General features: G+C 39.1%; 1 protein-coding gene across 2 annotated transcripts; it reads right to left on the bottom strand.

The window, feature by feature from the left end:
• Positions 1–647: 647 nt before the first annotated feature.
• On the bottom strand, positions 648–24637 carry RIN1 (Ras and Rab interactor 1). 2 transcript variants are annotated; one of them, XM_075188674.1, is made up of 11 exons: positions 24561–24637; positions 24130–24206; positions 22868–23045; positions 19898–20012; positions 10660–10732; positions 9794–9885; positions 8595–9617; positions 7577–7882; positions 5810–5941; positions 4399–4535; positions 648–3797 (listed from the first exon to the last, which is right to left on the bottom strand). In XM_075188674.1, the coding sequence occupies exons 2-11, from the start codon at positions 24159–24161 to the stop codon at positions 3483–3485; spliced, it is 2403 nt and encodes an 800-aa protein (XP_075044775.1). In that variant the 5' UTR covers positions 24162–24206; positions 24561–24637; the 3' UTR covers positions 648–3482. The 2 variants fall into 2 exon arrangements, with proteins under 2 accessions (XP_075044775.1, XP_075044776.1); XM_075188675.1 differs by having other exon boundaries at positions 8595–9401.
• Between the last annotated feature and the right edge of the window lie 72 nt (positions 24638–24709).

The raw sequence follows: 24709 nt of genomic DNA, 5'->3' as shown, positions 1-24709 counted from the left end.
GTAGGTTTAGTGGTTGTTGGTATCCCGGGATACCGTAGCCCACCAATTTGGAGAGCAGATATCTAAGTGAAGAGGTTGCACAACTACTTTGCCAAAATGCTAATCATTTGCTTAACCTGTGGAAGAGATATAACAACTGTGGAAGTTTCATTGGTGTAGAGCAGTGTTTCTCAAACCCAGTCCCCTAACAGTGAATGTTTTCCAGGTAACAAGGGAAATAATTACACCACCTGTGGATCTGTTACAATGTGTCAGTCAGTAATTAATACACCTGTACTAAAGCAAGAAGATATGGAAAACATGCACTGTTAGGGGTCCTGAGGACCAGGTTTAAGAAACACTGGTTTAGAGTACAGTATCTAACTAATTGAGAGCAGGCCCAGATATGTGGGCATTTCACCTAGGGCCAGGCTTAGGGTGGTAGAAGAGGAGGGGACACTCTGCTTAGAATGCAGAGCTGTGTGTGCCAGCAGCATTGTTAATTAGTACCCCCCATCAAAGGTAGTCACTGTGTATTATTGGTGAGTGATCACTGGCCAATCAGAACGGGAATAACTCTGTAAAACTACCAGCCTTGCGGTAAATTGAAGGTGAAGGAGTCACACTACAGCAGAGAAGGTCACTCAAGGAAGATTTCACATTGTTTTAATTTTTTTATAGCATTTATTTTAGACCTTTTTTTTATTTTAACAATCATTTGTAAAAACAGATTTGCTTTTTGAATAACATGTATTAGTTTTATTTTAACCACAGCTTTAGTTATTATTCTTTTGTTTTTAAAAAACCTTGATTAATTTTTTTAAAAAAGTTGGGGGTGGCAGTGGTACGGCAGGGGGAACAGCACAGGGCAGAGGCAAGAGTATGTCTAAAATAAGGCAACCCGAGGCAGCGAGTTTTGGGGGGACAATAACATAAAGAGAATTAATTGAAAAATGCCAATTTCCTTGAAGTTATTATACAAATTAATCTTATTTACCTTGTTGGTATAGCAAATAATCTTTCAAAAATGACAACATTTTTCTTTGACACAAAACAATATATAAAAGGGATCAGGAAATACACAAATTCAAGTACTTGCTGGGCATAACTGGCACAGCTAATTAACCCGAGCCCCTCAAATGTTTAAACCTGAATTGTATGTAGGCCATCAATATAGATGACTTACCCCTAATCTGGTTTAATAGTTGTGCTACTGGGAAAAGTTGCAGGCCTTTAAAGGGTTCCCCCCTTCCTTCCATCGTAAGACAGTTACTAGAGAGGATTGTTCTGATGAACTGGTTGTAGTTATAGCTGACTGCAGATTTGAGGAGTGCTGTGGACATACCAATAAGCAGCAAGGGCATAACTGCCATAGATGCAGGGGGACTGCTGCTATGGCACCCACCAATGCCAGGAGCAGTCTATGTTGTCAAAGCCCTATATGTATGTGTCAGTTTTTACACCATTGATAGATACACAACAACCCTAGTTAATCCCCTGATCTGGAGCTGCTGTCATTGCAGTAAATGAGGGTTATTTATTAACATTGCTGAAAAGTGAATATGTGCACTAAAGTCATAGAAAAATCAGACTATTGATTTTACTGTCTACTTGATAACTGGTTGATGTAGTTTTAGTGTACATTTACAGCTTGTTTGTTCGTTCCTATCCAGCAGAAGTTCTCAGTACAAGCAAATACAGGCAGTGGCCAGATACATTGCACCAAAAATGGCGTTTGCAGGGAATGGACCCCCACCCATTGTCTAAGGAAACAAGGGCTCACTCTTACATACAAGGCCCTCGCCAACTCCACTGCACCCTACATCTCCACCCTCCACTCTATTTATGCTCCATCCCGCCCTCTCTGATCTGCCAATGACCGTCGCCTCTCTTCCCCCGTGATCACCTCCGTATCCAAGACTTCGCCCGTGCTGTCCCCCTCCACTGGAACAAGCTCCCTCCCTCCATCAGGACTTCCCCTAATCTGTCCAGTTTCAAACGGGCTTTAAAAACCCACCTTTGTCTTAAAGCCTTCCAGTCTCCCACTTAACTTTCTACCTTTTCTTCTGCCTCTTCCCCTTCATTCCCCTTCTCTTATCCTTATCCTCTGTTCCTCCTTCTCTCCCCCGTGTCTCTCTGTCTGTCTACCCCACCCCTTAGATTGTACGCTCCTTTGAGCAGGGTCTTCTCTCCTCCTATCTTCACCACTTTTAACTCTGCTCTCCAGCTACCTAGCTCTCCTCCTCGAGGACCCTCTTCCCCCCGTCCCCTCTTGCTCCCTCCTGTCCCCTCTGGGGATCTCCCTGTCATCCGTGCCCTCCCTCTTGGGCTCCGTCGTATGCGGATCTTCCCCTCTCCCCTCCCCCGCCCCTCTAGCTGTGCTTTGAGCTCACTGAGTTACTGTGCTTATTGTTTACTGTACTGTGCTGTCTCACCTCGTATTGTAATTTATTTTGTCACTGTACGGCGCTACGGACACCCAGTGGCGCCCTATAAATAAAAATGAATAATAATAAAAGGGCTTTCATACTTATAGACTATAAAGAGTAATTAGTCATATTAATAGCTGATTAAACCCCTATATTGGAATATATATTGTATTTTAAAGTTTGCCACAAATTTGTAAACATTTTATTTGATGGAGTGTAATACAGTCATACAGCCTGCAAGTGTCACTTTTCTCTCTGGAAAGTGCTTAATTGGTAATTAGACCTCAAAATAGCAATAGCAACAGGACTGTTGCAGACTGAGAAGAATCCAGATAAAGTTAGAAATATAATCATAATAATTGCAGCGTTTTCGTCCTGGAAATGCATATTTATAGAAATTGATAAGAATAGATCAAACACAAATTTTAAAGTTAATTAAGAACAAATTATTTTTCCTAGAATTTTTCCTTGGAACGTCATTTTTGAACATTCTATGTTTGAAAGCAACTATGTGCAAAATAGCATAATAATAACACTAGTAATAATATTGACTGTGTCCAAGCGCTGACCATGAGAGATAGCATACTGAATAGATGCAGGAAGATGAAGTCTTTATTCCAGTTGTTGGTTGAAATGTGTGTTCCATGTAAAGGTCATAATGATATGTATAACAGTCTACAAATGCAAAATACTCATAGATGAGATCCACTTCATATGAGCATTTTGAAACTCATTGTGTCATTGTTAATACTGTATTTCCTCTTGAATGCACAAATCTTGACAATCCACCTTTGAAATTCCACCAATTAAGTGTATGAAGAATGTGCTTTACTTCATTTGCATAGTGAAAAACCTTTAATGCTATCTAATCATAGCTAATCACATCATAGATAGCTTGATAAGAATATTCCTATGTACAAGTTGAACTGGAGACAGTGGATTCATATCAGATTGTGGGAAGTCTACAGAATGATCTTTAAAAAGATATTGTGCACTTTTCTAATAGGAGTCACACAGCAAGTGTCAGCATTTTCTAGAGTAGCACATTTTTACATCTAGAGATGGTTTGCAAGGTCAAAGATTGCTTATCAGATCTTGTGTAAGGGTCTTTTCTGCACATGCCTTCTCTTCTAGATGTTGGTAACAAAAGAAAAAGCTGGAACCAGTCTCCTTGAGCCTGGCCTTTATCTCCTGTGGGAATGCACTGGAAGGCAGCTCCTGCAGATCCCCACCACAGTGAAGGACAATGGAGTATCCCTCTGGGTTACAAGGCTTGAATTTGAGGGCGCAGAGACGGGTAAGGTCAGCCACAGTTTGTGATGGCTTCAGAAGGATGGTCTTTGTAGTGCAGCCGTTGACAGGGTCTTGATGGGCAACACGTAGAAAGTTCTGGAATTATGATACATTTATGAAAATAGGGCAGACAAATCTTACATATTTCTCTCCCATGTATCAATTGATTTACAATCCCTCATCCTTTTTATCTCATATTACTTTTCATCTTACAATCATGTCCCCATCACTCACTTTTCTCATTATATATTCCACTTAGCTGTCCACTAAACATGCTACGTTTTCCAAGATATCCCCTCCACTTCTTACTCTACAATTTACCACTGTTATGTCCCTCACTGTTTTATCATTCTTCCTTTGAGAGGTTTCATCCTCTTCCTCTTATAAACCTCAGTGTCTGTTTCTTCCATCCATCTATCTTTTGTCTATCAGGCACATCTTGCACACAATGTACCATCCTGCAACAATTTTTGTATTGTGTGCTATCCTTTATCATGGTTGTGGAGCTGCTGCGGAACTGCATGTCCCATGGTGCTCAGCAAGCCCTCTTGGCACCCGTTCTATTTCCTAATCTTTGGTAACATACCATTTTTTAATATCTGTAATTTTGAGATCATTATATATCATCATCTGTTCACCTACATGATGTACTTTATTTATACCTATACACACAGCACCTATAATATGAATGGCCTACCTGAAGGTCATTGAGTGATGGCAGACCTTGCCTCCTGCGATGCCACTCACTGAGTGATAGTCCAGCATCCTGGTGGTGAGTGTGTAGTGAGAACAGGACAGAGAGAGAAGCAGACACACTGGTGAGGTAATAGCCTCCTGGTGTAAAAGACAAGAAGGGACACACATAAAGGGAGTGAGCAAATGACAAAGAATGTGATAGTGGAGAGAATGAACAGCATGCAAACAGGCAGCATGTAAATGTAGACAGGGGTCATACACAGGCAGACATACTTCAGCTATCACCATGATCACTCATAGGGGGGAATTCAATCCCCCCGGAGTAGCGCAGCATTACACCTATTACCTTTAATACGTTCATTTCAACACTGATTTTTGTTCACGGCTCAGGGAGCCACGAGCAAAAAGCCGGCGTTGAAATGACCATACTAACGGTAATTATGTGTAAGTAACGGTAATAGTGCGCACACACGTTATTTTTGACAGCATCACGGCCAATTGAATATGCCCCATAAAATGTTCTACACTTCTATCTCTATCCTCTTCTCAGACGCTATTAAACATAATAATGGATTAAAACAGTAAAAATAAAATGTTTCTAACATTAAATTAGAGGTTTCCTGTAACATAAACTAGCTCATGTACAAGTGATTTTTGTTTGTAAGCCTTGTAACCATTTGTGTGGATCTTCTAGGCCTGTGGGAATATTTGCAGGAAAGACATGGTATATGTATAAGTAACACTGTCTGTACTTTGCAACTATTTATGTTAACCTGATGATATATAAGCTGCCACTGTGGAACATTGTTTCACATATATGGTTTCTTATAAGTAGATGTTACAAAACTTATAATCAATGGCTGGAAATGCAAAGTCCTCAGAATTTCACAGAGTATATTGAAGCTCATGTGTTTCTGTTATTCAGTCAATCTTCTAATATTTTACCATACAAGCCTGCTGCCATGAGTGGCAGACCTAACTGTATTCAACTGAACTCCTAATTTACCAGAAATTAACACTCTGGGGCCAATTCATAGGCCGCGTTATTCTAGGAATAACGCGGCCTGTGCTCTATTACCGTTAGCATGGTAAAAGTGTGCAGTATTACCGTTAGTACGGTAATTTAGCGCTGATTTTTTATCACACCACTCACTGCCACGAGTAAAAATCCAGGTTAAAATTACCGTATTAAAGGTAATAGTACTAACACCTAGACTAGACTAACGTGTCCGAATTGAATCGGCCCCTCTGAATTCCTCTGCTTCCTTTACGTAAGATGCTTGGCAAGCAGAACCATCTCCACCATTTCCATAGGTAACAGCTATGTGCACAGTTTGTAACTTATTACAGGGTTTAAAATGTTGCAAGATTCCAAAGGTTATAGCATAGTAGACAGTAACTGGTCTTCTTACCTTCTCCCATGAGAGCTTCCTGGGGCAATAGTTCTGCAGTGTAGTGGGTGTCTATGAGAAGCTGGGGCAGTTCACACAGCGACAGCACATAACACAACGCAGGAAGAAACTCATCAGCACCACAAGCATCATCTGGAGGAGACAGGAGCAAATCTATGTATAAATCTCAGGTTTCCACCTTATTGTGAGCATCTGTTCTATAAACCATGATAATATTAATGATAAAGCATAAGGTGAAGTCAGCTTGCAAGCAAATATAATCAGGAACAAATCCATATCAGATTCCAGAGAAGCAGTCAGAAGTTCATAGGTAAATACGCACAAAGTGCAGGCGCTTAAACAACAAAACCAGTTGCTCAGTAAATAACCTAGAGAACTTAGAGGTGTAAATAGGCAACAGATCCCCTTAACTGGACAATGGTTCAATTTATGTGCCAGGAAACTTACAATTACCCATCTACCTGATATTTAAATAGAAGAAGTGAAAGAGGTCCCCATCAGTGTGGCCAAATGTACCTTTCTACATCTATTTTATACTGCTTAAGCCTTCATTCTGTATTCAGGAGACAAATATTATTATCTTTCTATGGTGAACAAGTTTATTACAATTAAACAACTTTCTGTCAATACAGTGTCTTTAGTACTTGTGTGGCAACGATAGACATTGCTCTTTTCTTCCCTTCTCACTCTTTTTCCTCCTCAAAAGAAAAGCTTAATTTAATCTTATAATATATATATAATATAAATTACTTATATTTGCTCTCATGTCTAAATTTGACCTATCTGTAGATTTAAATAATAGCACCACACCTTAACCACATGAAAATCAATCTGATCCACACTGAAAACCACAAACCTACCTAAGCAGTGAGTTCCACAGCTCCCCAGTGAACCGTACCATCTTGATGATTGCTGGTTACATGAATATTCATGAAGTGCACAAAGCTCAAATAATCAATTTCTTTTGCATCCTTCCAGTTATTGTATGACAGTGGGCAGTACTATTCCCATTTTGCTATGAGACTCGCATGATCTCAGAGTACAATTGGAGAGGAGATTATCTCCACTAACTTTATTGCTTTAAGTGCACATGACATATTACACCGCTGACCACACCGCTGATTTGAGCCTGAGAAGAGTTGTTGTTCTTCACAGCTAATATTTATCATTTGTTGAGTCCTTTTTCCTACATTCAAATATTTTAATACTTTTCCAACATCATTAAAAAAAATTGTGAATTTATCATTATTTAGCCAATTACCTTCTGTTAGTGGCCCTTTTCCCAAAACAAACATACTAAGGACACCCTATTCAAAGAATATGGACTCCAAAATAATCAGAGTCTCTGACAGTAGGCAAATCCATAATGTTTTAGTTGTGTTTAGTGAACCCTCCATTCCCATTTGTGGAACAAAACACACTGTCAGCTCTAAGATTCCTAACATATGACAACCTCATAAATTTGTATTTTTTTTCTATTTTCACAAAAAGACAGACCAGTATGGACATATGTACAATGGACTCTTCCCACTTGGCATCAATCATAATGACTTTTAATTCAGTTTTTAATCTATTTTAATAAGCATATTTGTCATTGCATTCTCATTTTTAACAATGGATAAAAAGCACGGCTCTATTCGATTGGACAAGTGTTATTCCGAATTTTCAGGTAGGTGGGTTGAATAGTTCAGCAAACTGAACCATATGTGATGATCTCATTTCTATTCACTGCCTGCCCTCTTAATATAAACCATCTCTCTATCTTACCTTGTTGTGTGTCCATACTCCTGTAAACACCTCGACATGCTTGAAGCAAGAGACGCACCTTGTCACAAGGGGAATATTTTTCTTGCATTCTCAGTAATTTCTGTCGAATCTTCTCCAGATCTTGAAACATGGGAGCTTTCAGCTTCACACCTAGGAGGGAAGAGCCGCCCTTCTTAACCGCTTGCATATTCTTCCCAAGTCTCTCAAGCTCTCCACTTTCCTCCAGCCCTTTCTGAATTTCAGAAATTAGATGAGACCTCAAAGGCTTCAAGGTAAGTCGATGCAGTGATTTTTCTAGGACGCGTTCTGTAACAAAAGGCAATAGAAAGGTCAACCTGTGCTATGACCTCTGCACAACATATCTACAGGCAGTATTACAGCGTTCTTAGTGATTGTATACTCCCTTGCGTTATCAGCTGCTTTTGCCTACCTTCTGCGTCTCACAGCCCTCTCTGACGTACAACACTGACCTTTCTAAACCTACCAGGCTGATCGCTGTCATAAGCAGTGATCAGTTGATCACATAAGGGGACAGAATCCACCTCCCATTAATAAATATTGGAGTGTTGATGTCACAATATTTATAACTGATGATATTCCCTACACAATGTTTAATCCAATATTTAAATAATGTCAGTACTGTGATAATCTACTCACAACTGCAAAAATACATCAGATTAAAGACAAATACAATTTTATAGTGTTATATCTGGTGAGTCGTCAAATGGAAAATTATTAATGGAGGGTAGTGATGTCATTGCTCATTGGTTTTAACCTTTCAAATGCTATGTGGTAACATTGTCACATCAGTACTCTGCTCGTGTTTTGAGACATACCATTCCTCCTGTGGTAGAGTAAGACATTGGTCACCATGTTTAATATCCCTATAGAGGACAGTAGGGGTTACATTATACCCTATGTAATGTGCATGAGAGCAATAGAATACAGATAATATTTATGTACTATATGCAGATAACAGGAGGATCATTTTCCATAGCTGTTCTGTTGTACCTCTCACCTTGTTCATCAGATGTAAGTGTTTTCAGGTGCATCTCTGCATTTTCCCTGAGCATATGTTTCAGACTATCCATAAAGTCTCTGACTTCCTTTAATAGACCCTTGTAAGTTTTTCCTTCTTCCTCTCCTTTATGCTTTATATCTTTACTTTTGCTCACTTCTACTTTTTGAAGAAAAACTTGCAGCTCCTTCCCAAATTCTGTTGTCACATCTTTGCCCATTTCCTCTATTAAAATAATCATTTTTCGCTCTGGAGATAAAAGGGACAGGAAAGCTCCACTAACTGCCCTGAATGAAGAACGACCACTTTTCTTTTTCCTCCTTCTTGTAAGCTGAGGAGAAGACTTTCCACCATCCTCTGATGTCCCATCTTCAGCGCTGCTAATGGATCCACTATCATGGTCTTCCAAAGAAGGCACACCATTCAAATTATTCTGTCTTATATCTTTCAGTTCTTGTGTCCTTGTGGTAGAGGTGGGAACATTGTAGTCATCCACGTCTTTGGCACGCATTGGTGATAATTTTAGTCCAAAATCCCGGCTGCCTTTGCTCAAGCTCTTTCTCAGACGTTGTCTAAGAGATGATCGTGGTTTTCTATAATCTTGGTTTTCTGAAATGTCTTTTGATTCACCAGTCTCTTTTTCACCTGCTGCCTCCACTGGTACCACCTCATCTTCCTCTTTTACAGATTCCTCAAATGGTACAGGGGGTGGTGGGTTCAGAGGAGGGGAGAGGGAACCTGAATTTTCTGTAGATACTCTGACTTTGATGCTTTTCTGGAAGTGAGAACGCTTGAGTGCTCCAGAATCTATGGATTTGAAGAGAGGGTTTAAAAAGAAGAGTGCGCCTTCTTTTCCTCCCAAGGAAACCTCTTCAGGGCTACGAGTTTTTAGTATAGGGAGAAGAGAAGGGCTAATTGTGTCTGGTAGGTCAGAAGGTGGTGGCGTCAAGGAAAGTGCAAGAGAGGGAGTAGTAGCTGGGCCTGAAGTAGTATCTCGGGCATTGAGGGAGGAATTCCAGAACTCTGAAGAGCAGGAAAGAAAGAAAGGATTCATGTAATAAAATGAGTTTGGAAAAAGGAAATACTCAAAAGAAAAAAATATCCATACCCTACTACAGATACAGAAAGAGATAGGGCACATAAAAGTGTCCCTGCTTGTTAAGTTTATCTATGTATCAGTAAAAAAATCATCATTTTACCATGTCCTAAATGGGAAATGGCCTCCAGCTCTTTTCGTGAAGTTACTTTTTCTATAGCTGCAGGAAGTCTAAGCGTATATGGGAGAACATCTCTGTAAAATAAATACAGTAGTTAAAATCATGGAAAAATATGAAGGGAAATAGTACCAAGATAATAAAGAACATTAGATAAAGCAAAATGACAAACAGAGACCTTGACTGCAGTAATGTAATTGTGATATAGATGAATGGTTAAGGAGACAAAGAGACATTGGATGGAAACCAAGGATTCTAATTTAAATGGCACCTGCTGCTGATGTTGGTGCTCAGTATAAAAAACAAGAACATTTATAGATCTTGCCAAATTAGGCTTGGCTTGTGTGATATTTACTGCCACAATACTGGGCCTTTGACACAGAATAGAGCTGATATTTACCACCAGTGACAGAGCTTCTGATAATTACTAGTACAGGGCTGAGCTGGGCTCCTGACAGTTATAACCTCAAACCAACACTGGACTTGGTTCTGCTATTTAAACATCACAGATTTGGGCTTCTAACCTTTACCACCACAGAACTTACTTGATCAACCTAACCATTCTGGGACCTGGCTTTTAGCCATACAGTCCAGAAAGTGCAGAACTGGGCAGACTTTCTAGACATTCTGGTCTTAACACCAGCCGTATTTGGACTGACTTCCAGTGTATCACAACTTTCACTATGAGACATCTAGGATCTAGGTCATGGTTTTTAAATGTGAGATGGATGTTTCACAGAAAGGGAAATGAGAAAAGTTCTTGGAATTAGGGCAGAGAAATGTTGAGGAAGAAAGAGTGTCTTAAAATACAAAATATATCTATATACATGGTGACAGTGTGTTATAATCACCTCTCAGTGCTGTAGTAAGACACAAGTCTTATAAGATCTGGAAAGGTAAATGCTGAGTGTTCCAGAGAGAGACCTGCAAAAATATTTTTTTTTTACAATTATCATATCTATTAACCAGGAGAAAGTTCACAGTAGAGACAAAGCAAGGTTTTCACTAGAGCAAAAACTCTCCCCATATTAATCAATCAACATAAGCACAATCATGACTTTTGTGGGCCTGGTTAAGTGCTTGAACTGATTACCTTGTTCTCGGAGGAGGGTAGAGTGCACTACAGTGACCTTTAACATACAATGTCAGCACAAATGGCAATGACAGTAGAGTACATCAGATATAGTTCTGTGAATAGATAATTAGAGTACTACAGGCACAATCTGTGCTCACTGGTAGAGCTATGAGATATAATGCTACTTAACTCCTATGTCCCATTGAATTTCCATGGATCGCACAATACAATTTTAATTTTGAAAAATAAACAAAAAAATCTTAAAGAAAAGCAATAATAAAATAAATAATGTTATACGCATATATTAACCTCAACAAGGGCTAATATTAGACTTATGGAACATTCATGGAGTAGCATGGAGTCTACTATCCTCAGCCTACATTTATAGCAGATAATAGTAATGACCTATAGAATATGATTTACATTCTTTAACAGGTTCTGGGTGTTTTCAGGCAGGAGAGTTAATGCATGCGGCCACTGCTGTGTGTTACTGACCCTGCAAATTCTTCAAAGTTACATACTTTCTTGACCAGATAACACTTTGTGTATTTGCCAGTGATGACATATTTACACATGATAGATTCTGAAATTAAATTACAGCAATAGTTTTTTTGTTTCACAAGATGCACTGAAGATATGTGACCAGAGGGTGGCAGTGTTGCATTACCTATATGTGATCAGCTACATGCAGAAAACATCCACAGCCTCTGGCTATGTAATCTGTATAAAGCAGACTGGGGGTTAGATTTACTAAACTGCAGGTTTGAAAAAGTGGAGATGTTGCCTATAGCAACCAATCAGATTCTAGCTTTCATTTATTTAGTACCTTCTACAAAATGATAGCTAGAATCTGATAGGTTGCTATAGGCAACATCCCCACTTTTTCAAACCCGGCAGCTTAGTAAATCTAGCCCTGGGACTGTTCAACAAACAACACCCTCTAGTGCTGTGTCAGTGTCAGTGTGAGTGTGTGTTTTTTTTCCCCTGGTACAGAGGTTTCAGCGGTACCAGTGAGGTAAGTCTTACCATTTTACTATATACTGCCCACATGTTTAATTTTTACTTTACTCAAATGAAAACTGCAAAGAAAACAGATTGCCAACTCTTCAAAATATTTTTTTTACTGTTACTTTTACAAGACTTTACTAACACATTATTACGTTATATAAAAACATATGTCTAGAAATTAAATTAAAAGCAGAATCTACAACAACAGGGTAATGTTTCCCAAACCTAGACTATTTGAAAATCACTGTGACAGGTGAAAATGTGACGTTTGTACTGTCTGTTAGTCATTGATGGTTAGCAACCATATTTATAACACCACTTTTAATTAAAAAAATTACCTTAACATCGTATTCAGGAACGTCTAACATAATTTTTAAAGTGAACACTACAAACAGCTGCGCAATATACTAATCAGAGAACATATACATAAGTGTGTTACACCTGCATAACACACCCGACCCGGCTCGGTACTTGCACGCTTTTTCGTAATCGAAAACGAGGCAAAATGTCTTTGTTACGTCGTCGGATCCCCGATCTCGCGAGTTTTGAAATCTGTAAACACCGCCCTCTACGGCAATCTAGCACCATTTGAAAGAGGGACACAGAAGGGCTAGCACAGTCTGTAGAGAAGTTGGGCAGCAACATAGATAGAATTGAAAGAGGAGGGGGTAGCAGTGTTCAACAAAGTCTACAGTGACATTCAGGAGAGCTCCATTGCTAATTGTCATTGCTGAAATACAAATACTAGTGCTGGCAGGCTTGGTGTAATTCTGCAGTCACATTCTACTGTGTTATATAGGTAACACACAAAGAGGAGAGCTCCATTACTAATTCTCATTGCAGAAAAATAGAAATACTAGTGCTGGCAGGCTTGGTGTAATTCTGCAGTCACGTACTACTGTGTTATATAGGTAACACACAAAGAGGAGAGCTCCATTGCTAATTCTCATTGCAGAAAAATACAAATACTAGGCCTGACAGGCTTTTCTTCTGACTTTGCAGTCAAATTGTACGGTGTAATGTAGGTTACACAGAAAGAGAAGAGCTCCATTGCTAATTGTCATTGCTGAAATACAAATACTAGGCCTGACAGGCTTTTCTTCTGACTTTGCAGTCAAAGTGTACGATGTTATCAAAATGGATTCATAGCAGTACACAGAAGAGCAGGAGCACCAAGCAGCTGCTGGCACCAGTCATGATGATAGTAATCCCTGTATGTCATCTGCTAAAGCCTATGTAAAAGAAAGAATGAGGCCTTCACCTTTCTCTATGATTGCGAGTTCTGCAACTGTCACTGAGGCATCTTCTTGTAAGGTCAGTAGTGACCAAGCAAGACCTTGTCATTCGGACTCCAAAAGTGGTGCCCAAATACTTTTACGTGTAAAAGCCGAGCTGGAAGAAAACAGTAAGGCATTACAGGAAAATGTATGTTCAGATTCAGAAATGACACAAATCCCTGAGCAGAGTCCATCCACAAGTGGTATGTGTAATCGTGACCATTCTGATAGTGTACCCTTAAAGAAGGCCCCTTCAGCATTTCTGCAGATGTGTGCCTGAACAGCTCGAGTGTAGCCGGTGATACACCAATTGAGGATGCTACTTTGGAATTACAACAGGATGAGGGGGATATTTGTGTAGCTGACAAGGGCGCTAATGAGGATGTTGATGAGAATGATGTTGTTTGTGTAAGTCCTGCACCGGTGGAAGCAGTTCTGGCATGTGATAAGAAGAAGGCCATTGTCATGCCTGGACATAAGACCAAAAAATCCACTTCTTATGTGTGGACTTATTTTTACCCAAATCCTGACAACAGTTGTCTAGCCATTTGTAGCGTATGTAAAGCCACAGTCAGTCGAGGGATGGACCTTAACCAACTAGGAACCTCATCCATGTTACGCCATTTGACGCGAGTTCATGGCCAGGTGTTGGGAAAATCAGAAACTTATGCTAACAAAATAACATCAAGCAGTCCATCATCAGCTAGGACCCTTCTCTCACCTACTTCCCGACACCTGCAATTTACACCCACAACACTGTCCTCGTCAATATCCTCAGTGGCGATCGGAGTTAGTCCTGCATCCAAGTTGCTAAGGCTAGATGACTCCACCACTATCCTGGATTCCTCAGAAGAATTCTTGAGCATTAGTCCCAGTGCTGCTGCTGTTGCTGCTGCTGGGGGTGAATCTTCATCCCAGAAGTAGACCAAGAAGAAGACTACTAGTAGTTTACAACAATTGACTGTTAAACAATCCTTTGCAAGAGAAAGCAAGTATGAAACCTGTCACCCAGTCGCAAAGCGGATCACAGACGCCATGGCGACTATCGTAGTATTAGATCTGCGTCCAGTATCCACTATTAATACATCTGGGTTTAGACAGTTACTTGAGGTCTTGTGTCCCTGTTACCAAATTCCATCACAACACCATTTAAGTAGAAAAGCTATTCCTCACCTCTACCAGAAGGTTCGTAAAAATGTTATTATTGGGCTACAAAATGCCATTCTACCACTGTACACTTAACCACAGATATGTGGACAAGTGGAACTGGGCAAACTAAAGATTATATGACTGTGACAGCCCACTGGGTTGGTGATTCACCTTTACCAGCAGGAACAGCAGCATGTACCCAAGTATGTCACATTTGGCAGGCTACTCTGTTTATCACCGGCTTCACTAAGAGGCATACAGCTGACAATCTGTTACAAAAACTAAGGGATGTCATTGCAACATGGCTTATCCTGCTTGGACTCTCCTCAGGATATGTCATTTCTGATAACGCAACCAATATTGTGAGAGCATTAAAACTGGGTGAATTCCATCACATTCCCTGTTTTGCTCACACAATAAACTTGGTGGTGCAGATCTTTTTAAAAAATGACAGGGACGTGCAGGAGATGCTGTCTGTGGCCCGTAAAATATCTGGACATTTCCGGCATTCGGCAACAGCGTGTAGGAGATTGCAGCAGCTGCAAGAGCAATTTAATTTGCCTTGCCACCAACTAAAGCAAGAGGTGGTGACAAGTTGGAATTCCACCCTGTATATGCTTCTACGGATGGAGGAACAGCAAAAAGCCATCCACGCTTACTCCACAAGCCATGACATTGGGAAAGGAGGGCAGATGTATTTTAGTCAAGCGCAGTGGAAAATACTTTCCGTGTTGCAAGGTGTTCGAAGTAGTCACCTGTGAAGTGAGTTCAGACACTGCTAGCTTGAATCAAGTGATTTCCTTAATTAGACTTTTGGAAAAGCAGCTTGAGAAACTGAAGGAGAAGATTAAACAAAGCAATTATGCTAAGTATGTCGGACTTGTAGATCAAGTACTTTATTTGCTTTGGCAGGATCCAAGAGTTATCAAAATCTTGAAATCGGATCACTACATGTTGGTGACTGTTCTTGATCCTCGGTTTAAGAGCTATGTCTTCTCTTTGTTTCCAACTGACCCACATCTGAAGAGATGCAAGGGGCTCCTGGTGAGCAAGATGACAGCTCAAGTGTTACGTGACAGGACGGCGTCTCCTCCTTCAGTTTCTCACTCAACTGCTGCTAGGAAAAACTTAGCTTTCCCAAGAGACCCAGTGATGATGCAGATGACTCAGCACCAAATTTTGACAGCAAGTCTGGTCTAAAAGAATTGACCAAAAAATGTGACATCTTTGCTGTAACTCCACCTGATCCTACTATCAGCATCTAAAGGATGGTGGAGGATTATTTTCATGACAGCATAGAAATAGACACATCAGACAGTCTCTTTACATACTGGGAGGAAAAAAAGGGAATTTGGAGACCCATGTACCAACTCACTTTGTACTGCCTAAGCTGCCCACCCTCCAGTGTGTACTCGGAAAGAGTTTTTAGCACAGCCGGGAACCTTGTCAGCGATCGGCGTAGGAGGTTACTTCCTCAAAATGTGGAAAAGATGATGTTCATAAAAATGAACTTCAAGTTCCATGAGAAAGACCTTTCCCGCCAATTACATCAAAATACTGAGACTTCTGTAACGGTGGATTCCAGCGGTGATGAATTAATAATGTGTGAGGATGATGTACACACTGATGAGGGTGAGGATGAGGCTGACAATGATGACAACTACATCTTGCCACAGTAGAGTTCATTAACAGCACTGTTACCTTAGGTGCCTTTAGGTCATTGTTAATTTGTTTTGTGGGTGCCCAAACAAACCAAGCACTTCAACCACAAGGAGTGGCACTTTTGTGGCTGAAGTGCTTGGTTTGTTAAAGTGTGCATTTCCTTTTTAAGATCCAACATAAGGGTGGGTGGGAGGGCCCAAGGACAATTCCATCTTGCACAACTTTTCTTTACTGACACTGCTGTGTGCCAATGTGTCCTAGATGGGCTAGGAACTGCCATGTGTTTGAGTCATTGCTCTGTCGCTTAGCATCCAGCCAGGTCGCTGCAGTATTTGTCCAAAAGTGTAGGAAAATAATATTGTGACCTGTGAGGTGGTCAAAATTGACTGCAAATGACTTGAAATTAGTGTTATTGAGGTTAATTATAATGTAGGATCAAAAAAAGAGCAAAATTATGTGATTTTAGCATATTTTAGCAATTATTCTAAAAAAATACAGATCCAAAACCAAAACACACGAGGGCGGTTTTGCCAAAACCAAAACACGAAGCTAGGCCAGATCCAAAACCAAAACCAGTTTAAGGGGGTCAGTGAGCATCTCTATGCATAACATATTCACCTTTGTGTATGTCTGCATGAAGTTAGCCATCTCCTGAGCAGGTAAAAATGTCCAGGAATGTTAATTGTGAAAATCCTATGCACTAGCACATGCATACTCAATTGTCGCTTTGTGAAGTGGTTATATCAGGGTCTGATTATCCAATAGGCTGCAGCCTAGGGCACCAGGATTTTGGGGGATGCAAAATTTTTGGAAACTGAAACTCATTCTAAAATATGAGAATAGTTTTTCTCCAAAGTAAAAAGAAAACATGAAAGAAAAATAGTGAAGTTTAAATCTAGACATTTTCCCATGGTATAGGTTGAAGACAATGAGTCATCCTTGGGTGGGCGCTTGAGGATAAGCTAGTAGGAGAGACAAGGATGACGACAGGAGCAGGTGTGTCAGCCCCACTCTCTCTTCACATCTTCACCCACAGTAGCGCTCATTCATGCCTCCGTTCTGCTATACAGTTCTTATTTTAATGAAAAATAAATGATTGACAAAGATCATGACCATTTTAAATAACCAAGTGAAGCTGAGTTTTCAAAGAACTGGACTATAAACATTGATGGGGGGTTGTAGGAGGTCGGATTTTAAATTAAGAATGATTTTGTTTTTATCTACTGCATACTAATCTAGCATGGAAGGTGAGGGGGAGCTATAAGCGTATTAGACTAGGGTGGTCTGAACCCTTAATCAGGCCCTGGTCATAATCTGCCGCACATCACTATCAATTAACGTTGGTTTAGTGCTCCAAACCGCTGTGCTTACAATATGCTGATTTGAGGATTGAACTTAAAAACACTGGTGATGTGCGGCACTGTAAAAACACCAAAACCGCCACTAAACCAACAGAGAAATTACATCTTATTTTTATACCTGCTTCTGATAGGCTAGTTAGCTCAAACATGCTGTTTGAGCTATCTTGCCACCTTGCCAGATGAGGCACCACTGCTTTATGAATTATTGTTCATTATATTGAGGGGGCAATGTTATTGTTTTTATATTATGGCGTAAGATGAATATATAATTATATTTAGGGGTATTTATATTTGATTGCTAACAGGGGCAGTAATTATTTATGGTGGGGCAACGCTTATTATTTCATGATGGGTGACAGCAAATTTATATTGCACATATGTGGCACAACAAGTGCATGCTGGCACTTGCGGCCTTTCATGAATAATTATTGCCCCCATTAGCAATTAAATATCATTGCCCCTTAATGTGATTATTTATTTATATTGCCCATAAAATAAAAAACAATAATATTTCCCCATTAACATAATGAACAATAAAAATTTCCCAATAAGTTAATTATAAATGTAACTTTCTCTCCATGATCATTAAATAATGATTGCCACAAAAACTCATAAGTCAATTGTACTTCGTCATATGTTATTAATGGCAAGTTAGCTCAGACAGCATTCTCACCTCTCACAACCACCTCTTTTGGTTTGGCTGTTTTGATGGAGGTCATACATTCATTTGTATGTAATGAAGGTAAAAGAATCGGAACAGCAATGCTGAACGCTTTGCTGGATGAAACTATAGTTTTTGGGCAGTTTAATACATGGGGCGGTTTAAAACCCATTCATAAAAATGCATCAAATCGTTGGTTTAACAAAACTGCTGTTTGATACATTTACCCCTTTGTCTGCTTCTGAGATACTTTTTTGTGACATCATCAATCTTTTTGATATATGACCGCTTTCAATGCAGATTCCTGATTGGCTGTGAATGGCCACAAGAAATAATGTTACAGGATCTTATTTTTTCATATTTTTGATGTTAGATTTATTTTTCAAAGTATATGATTGGTAGACTTTACGAATGTTACTAGATATCCTTGTGTCTAGGAGACAAAACCCACCTTTTGGGAGTTTGTCTCCACAATGGTCTCCAAAAAATCGTATGCTCATAATGAAAAATGTCATGGGACCTATCAGTGAGAGCGTCCGCCTCTGTCATAGTTACCAACACTTTATATAGTTTCAGGGGACATTGTGCACCTGAGTCTGTACATCTAAGTACACCAGGCACAAACCTCCCAACAGTTGGGTATCCGGCATCTGGAGAGGGGGAGTGGCCACACCATGACAGGGTGTGTTTCTAGCGCTTTTGAAGTTCTAGGCTGCCCAATACTTTCCTCTCCTCCCCTCTAAGCACCATTCATTGCCATGTGCACCAATGCGTGTGGCACCCGTTCACATCTGCTCTCTCATACAGAGTAGCAGTGAATGAGACATGCCTCCCAAATGTTCTACCCGCAGGACAAAGCTGTCCCGATCAAAATGGCAGGGCAGAGCCCTCAAATCGGGACAGTTGGGAGGTGCTATAAGTGACACAAAAAATAAATAGTGTTTGGTTTATTGGTCAGTATTAATATATATGGACATTTCTACCAGAAAAAAATTCCCATGGACATAATGTTTCAGTATAAGAGGCTGTGTACAATGGATGGCCAGCATTTGAAGCTGCGATCCCTGTTCAATATATGGCTCAAGCTGTTGTTCCATATTGTAGGCAGTGTGTGCAGAACACTGATGACATCAGTGGGAGTCTCCGGTGTTGTATACAGAGCTTCTTACAACATGAAGCCGCAGTGTTGGGAGCTGATGTGAAGAAAACCAGAGTCATCCACTTCTGCAGGTAGGTGCTGCGTGTGCTGCTTTGCTTATTTACAGAAGACCAGAGTGGGGGCCCCCGGTGGAGGGGACCTGTATTGTTCACCTCTCTGTTGCAGCGCAGCGACATAGGCTGCTCCGTTGGTAGTTCCGCCAGGGTTCCCCAACATTTTCCTCCCGTCACATATGAACCCCAAACTCTCTCCCATTGTCCCTTGTGATATGTAACAATGGGAGGGAGGATGAAGTTGAACTTTATGTTATGAATACCAATTTCATCAAAATTATTTGCATCTTTTGTGAGTTAAAGTTAACTTTAAATTATATGCTATTTTTTATGTTTTTAACATGATATTAATAGGGGTTCATATTAACATTTTGTTTTATAGTATTACAGATGTGCTTTGTTTATATTCAGCAGCTTTATATGTTTTATAGCCATTCAAAAAAAAATTTAATTTATTTACTTCACCTGTAAACTACTGAAATACTTATGGAATTATAACAGTTGTCGCCTACAAGGTTATTAATATATCCTCTCCTGAATGTGTATTCATATTAGAAAAAGAAAAATGCACACTGCCAATAAAACACCCACTAATATATATACCTATAGGTTTGCCTTGCTATGCAAATCGCATTACCTAGTGTTTATGATCTAGTCATCTTATAACCCTGTTTGATAGCTTACCTGAAGGCCCATCATGTATGTAAGACTGATGAATGAAACTTGGTACACAGTCATCTGATAAACGCACACACAGGACCAGCTGCTGCCGAGTGTTAGATCTTCTCACCAGGAATGTCTGTATAATGAAATAGTTGTACACTTTATGTTTATGCAGTCACACGGCATACTGAGAAGGAGGGCAAATGCTATATAACTTAACAAATTACTTCATCAATCCTCTCCCCACATCCATGATCTTACACTGGGGCACTATCTGCCCCTCTCTCCAGACAATAATAACTTATTCAATAATAGTCATGACACCAAGCAGTGGAGAGGATATGGCCACAGCCTTTCATCTAAACCTCTTGCATTTTAAATCCTTAAGGGCAGGAGCCTACCAGGAGGGATACCATTTTCTGAGATTAGTGCATTATGCTCTGCCACTTTGCTGGTAGGGAGCAGGGACTGTGGAGGTAATTGTACCTCTGTGTCATCTGTACTGGAGTAGTACATATTGTGTGCACTATCTGCACACAATATGGCATAAGGCCCCATTCCCTGTAAAAATATTGCATACCATTTTATAAAGCACCACCTAACCTATAGTCTACTAGTAAATTAACCAAACTATATACCTAAACACTATGAACTATATAGGAAAAAACAAACATAAACACAATAAACAAACTAAACAAAACACAGACTTAAGACACACTCACTCACTAAACCTTATATATTTCTAACTTTATATAATAAACTAAACTAATTTAAACCATAATGGCTAGTAATCTTAATTTCAATTTAAGTTTATTATCCTAACAAGAAACTACCAACCTATGAACTAAAAAAAACTACTACTAAGATAAAATGGTAAATTATGAGAAAATTATAATTTTATTGGAAGAAAAAAAAGTTAAATATTTTTTTTCTTTGATACACTATCAACTAGCATTATCCTCTTACTCTCTTCCTCCAGCAACTAAAACTGTCTTAAAAGGTGGATAAATGGAGTCAGCTACCAAACGTTTGTTTTCTAAACAAACCTGTACTGGGATTGGTGGGTGGGAGTTGTGATCACATGATTGGGAATCAGGTCAATTGGTTTTTGTCATTGCTCCTTCATGTCTGCCCACTACTTATGCACATTGGGCAGGTGTGAAGGAATGAAAGTAAGATAGATATAATTTACAGTTCTCCCAGTCCTGGTTTTACAGGTGAAAAACTGGGGAATTATCAATTGAACCTCTTATCCTGCTCAAATTGGCTTCTGAAGTTCAATGCAGAACAGAACACAACACTATCAGCCAATAGACTGATAGCAGCTGTGATTGTAACACAATTGCTATAGGATAAACGTGTAGTGGATCACTGTACAAAAAGAGACAGAGTCTTTGAGGGTCAGTGTATGTGGATAGAATTTAGAATGTTAAAGTAAAAAGAAACCCACTGCAGAAAATGAATATTTAGCTAAAATATACCCCATAGTCTATTTTTAAATCAATATAATGTTTTATAATCGCTGTAATTGGGTGCTCTCTTACTAGTTTGTTGTGATACTCAGCAAGAAAAAGGGGAAAAATAACTATTCATTATTGAATGTATAAAACTGCATGGCTAAATTTAAAACGGCAATGTCTTTAAGGGCAATACTTGCCCTTGCCCTTGACTTGCCTGAGTGAAATTGTTGTATTTACCAATTACAACCACTAGATGGATTTGCTTAGAACAGTGGGACTGCTCAAGTCAGTATACACATATGGAAGCAGGATGTGTTGTTTAAACTTATTTCATTATCTGTCAAATATACTGTCAGGTATCGTTCTGCTCTTGCTGTCAATTCAGAGGCAGAAAGGAGCAGGATATTGGATCACACCACCATCCGATTTCACTTTAGTCATTTTAATTATTTATTCACATATAATAGTTAGGAGACGCATTCCAGCCAGTATATTTACTAAACTGCGGGTTTGAAAAAGTGGAGATGTTGCCTATAGCAACCAATCAGATTCTAGTTATCATTTATTTAGTACATTCTACAAAATGACAGAATCTGATTGGTTGCTACAGGCAACATCTGCACTTTTTCAAACCTGCAGTTTAGTGAATATACCCCCAGGAGTTACGGTAGTAATGAGATAAAATGAACAGGTAGGTATACCAAATATACCAGTCGCAATAAATATACAGGTGAATGATCGGACTATAGAAAAAATACACACCTAAAATCTTTATTATTTCATCTTAAAATATATCTACCTAGCGAAATACTAAAAACATTAAAAAAAAACAGGCTGATAGGTAATTATATATATTCAATTCTTAAGTAGTATCACAGGGCTACTCTTAGGGCGTGATTCTGAGTTAGGAGCAAAGCAAAAAAAAGGAGGAACTTTGCACCTGGACAAACCATGTTACAATGCAAGGGGTACAAATTATTTTTTTGCACATAAGGGAAATACTGGCTGTTTATTCATGTAGCACACAAATACGTGGTAGCTTTATTTTTTACACTAAAATTAATGTTGTCTATGACATGCAGTATCCCAATTATAAATCTGTCCCTACATTTTAAATTTACCTTCCCCTCTAATGTAACATGGTTTTGCTAAAGTGCAAATTTCCTCCTTTTTTTTTGCTTTGCTCCTTAGTGTGCATCACAAAGGTATAACCTACTCTGCAGCCACAAGGGGTCTTGGATGATGAACAAAATAATGCAGAGTTGGAAATAAATCCGTATCATTAAGCAAATTAGCTATATGCAATTGCCTATTTTGAAACCGATATTGCATTTAAGGAAAACTCAATTAGCAAGGAAAATATTCCTCTCATTGGTTGGATCATTGCTTCTGCTTGTACGTAGCTTTGTCTCTAATGACGAGTGGAGCCAATCTGGAATCGCTATAACCCATCAATCACTGTTCTTTAGCTCAGTGACCAAGGACTCCTAGAATTACTAAGTCCCTCGTTCATACCCTTGCTCAAGCTTACCCCAGGTGGCTCCCTCTGCAGTATGTGCAGTGCAGTAGCTGAGTTGACACTGAGGTGAAGCCAGACAGACTGTGTGAGGAGAAGCCTCTCAGAGATGCTGACTGAGGTGGGGGATGCTCTGAAAGATGGGGAACGGAAGGCTTCTTGAGATGGGTAATCATACACAGGTTCTGTCGTGCTAGGAAGAGAGACATATTGTACCACAATGAGGAGTGCACAAAGTGAATTTACATGCAGAACATATGTAGAGAAACATACTGTATAACACTACTGAGCATCTACACAAATCTGTAGCACTGTACATGACAAAGCCATCAGGTATATTGGATACCTCATGTACATATGATGGTCAACAGACTTACTTTCTATGTTGAAAATAAACATTGGACCTGGTTTAAGTACTAATATTTTGATAACTCGTTACTCTGTGTGTTGTTGTTGAGTTGCAAAACACAGATTGTACTAAAATTTTCATGCTTTCCTCTCTAATAATACAACAAGCCCTGTAAAGTTATATTGAATATTAATACATTGATAATAAACATTATCATCATTATCAGTGCATTGATAGTATTGTTAGACAGATAAAGAACATGCTACATTGTATACTGATATTAACACACTGACACTGACCTGTACAATGCACGTCCTCATTATACCATGAAACTAAGAATAATAAGTATAATGCATATGTATTGTTAAAGTATATTCTGCCCTCTGTAATGATGCTGAGTGTCAATACACAGATAGTGATAATTCTGCACTATAATAATACACTCATAATGAGCACATGTATTGTATAATGAATATGTGGCTCTATCTAATAATACTGAAAATCATTATGCTGCATCAATGTCTAATAATGCCAAATATCACTATATGGATAATAAGCATGATGCCTGCTATAATACTATCAGTTGTATTACCACACTGATAGTTAATATGATGGTTGCAAGTATCAATACATTGATCTTGAATATGTTACACTGCATTAGAATACTGATTATTATTTATTAATGTACTGTCCCATCTAATAACACTCTAATAACACTAATTATGAATGCATTGTTAATTAACTTAAAGCCATGTTTAATAGCACAATGATTAGAGTGAGAATGAACATGTGGCCCTGTGTGATAGTACTGTATTGTATATTGATATCTAGTTGTATATATTTTATATATATATATATATATATATATATATATATATATATATATATATATATAGGGGGGGGATAAATAAGTGGATAACTGCTGTACCTTGTGGTGCTGGGTTCAGACGCACTGTCCATGCCAGTAATTCCTGTGTGTTTCCTCCTTTGTACAAGATGCTTGATCTGAATTTAGGGAAAGGATTACAGTGTCACGTTGCAACTAAAGCAGGAAAGATTAGATTACATCACAGCTAAACTTTGGTAAAACACAGAAATACTGTTTTAAAAGCAAACTGAAATGTACTGTTGTTACTTTATAGACAGTAGTCTGTAGATTTACTCTTCCCTAAGATTAACATATAAATGTGTTTATATAGGCTAAGATTTGCAGGAGAATACTTTAGTTGTAATACTGTATTTGCCTCCTTCTATATATATTCTCTATTTCCATAAGTCCAGTCAGTTCATTGTACACTACTACAGAATATGTTAGTGTTCTCTGAATATAGGATAATCAATTTAATTTATCTCACTTACCTTGTTTCTCCCTTGGGACACACGAGTCCGGAATCTCTCTCACCCTTTTTTCCCCACCCCTATGGGTGTTCCCAGTGTGACTAACCTTCAGGGTGTTGCAAGGTGTATACGCAGATCCTTCAGTCATTATTTCCATTTTCCCTCCCCTT

The sequence above is a fragment of the Mixophyes fleayi genome, chromosome 10 (genome assembly GCF_038048845.1).
Source record: "Mixophyes fleayi isolate aMixFle1 chromosome 10, aMixFle1.hap1, whole genome shotgun sequence".
NCBI classification, from domain to species: Eukaryota; Metazoa; Chordata; class Amphibia; order Anura; family Limnodynastidae; genus Mixophyes; species Mixophyes fleayi.
Note: the sequence above shows the minus strand (reverse complement) of the source record. Positions and strands in the feature narration are given on the sequence as shown.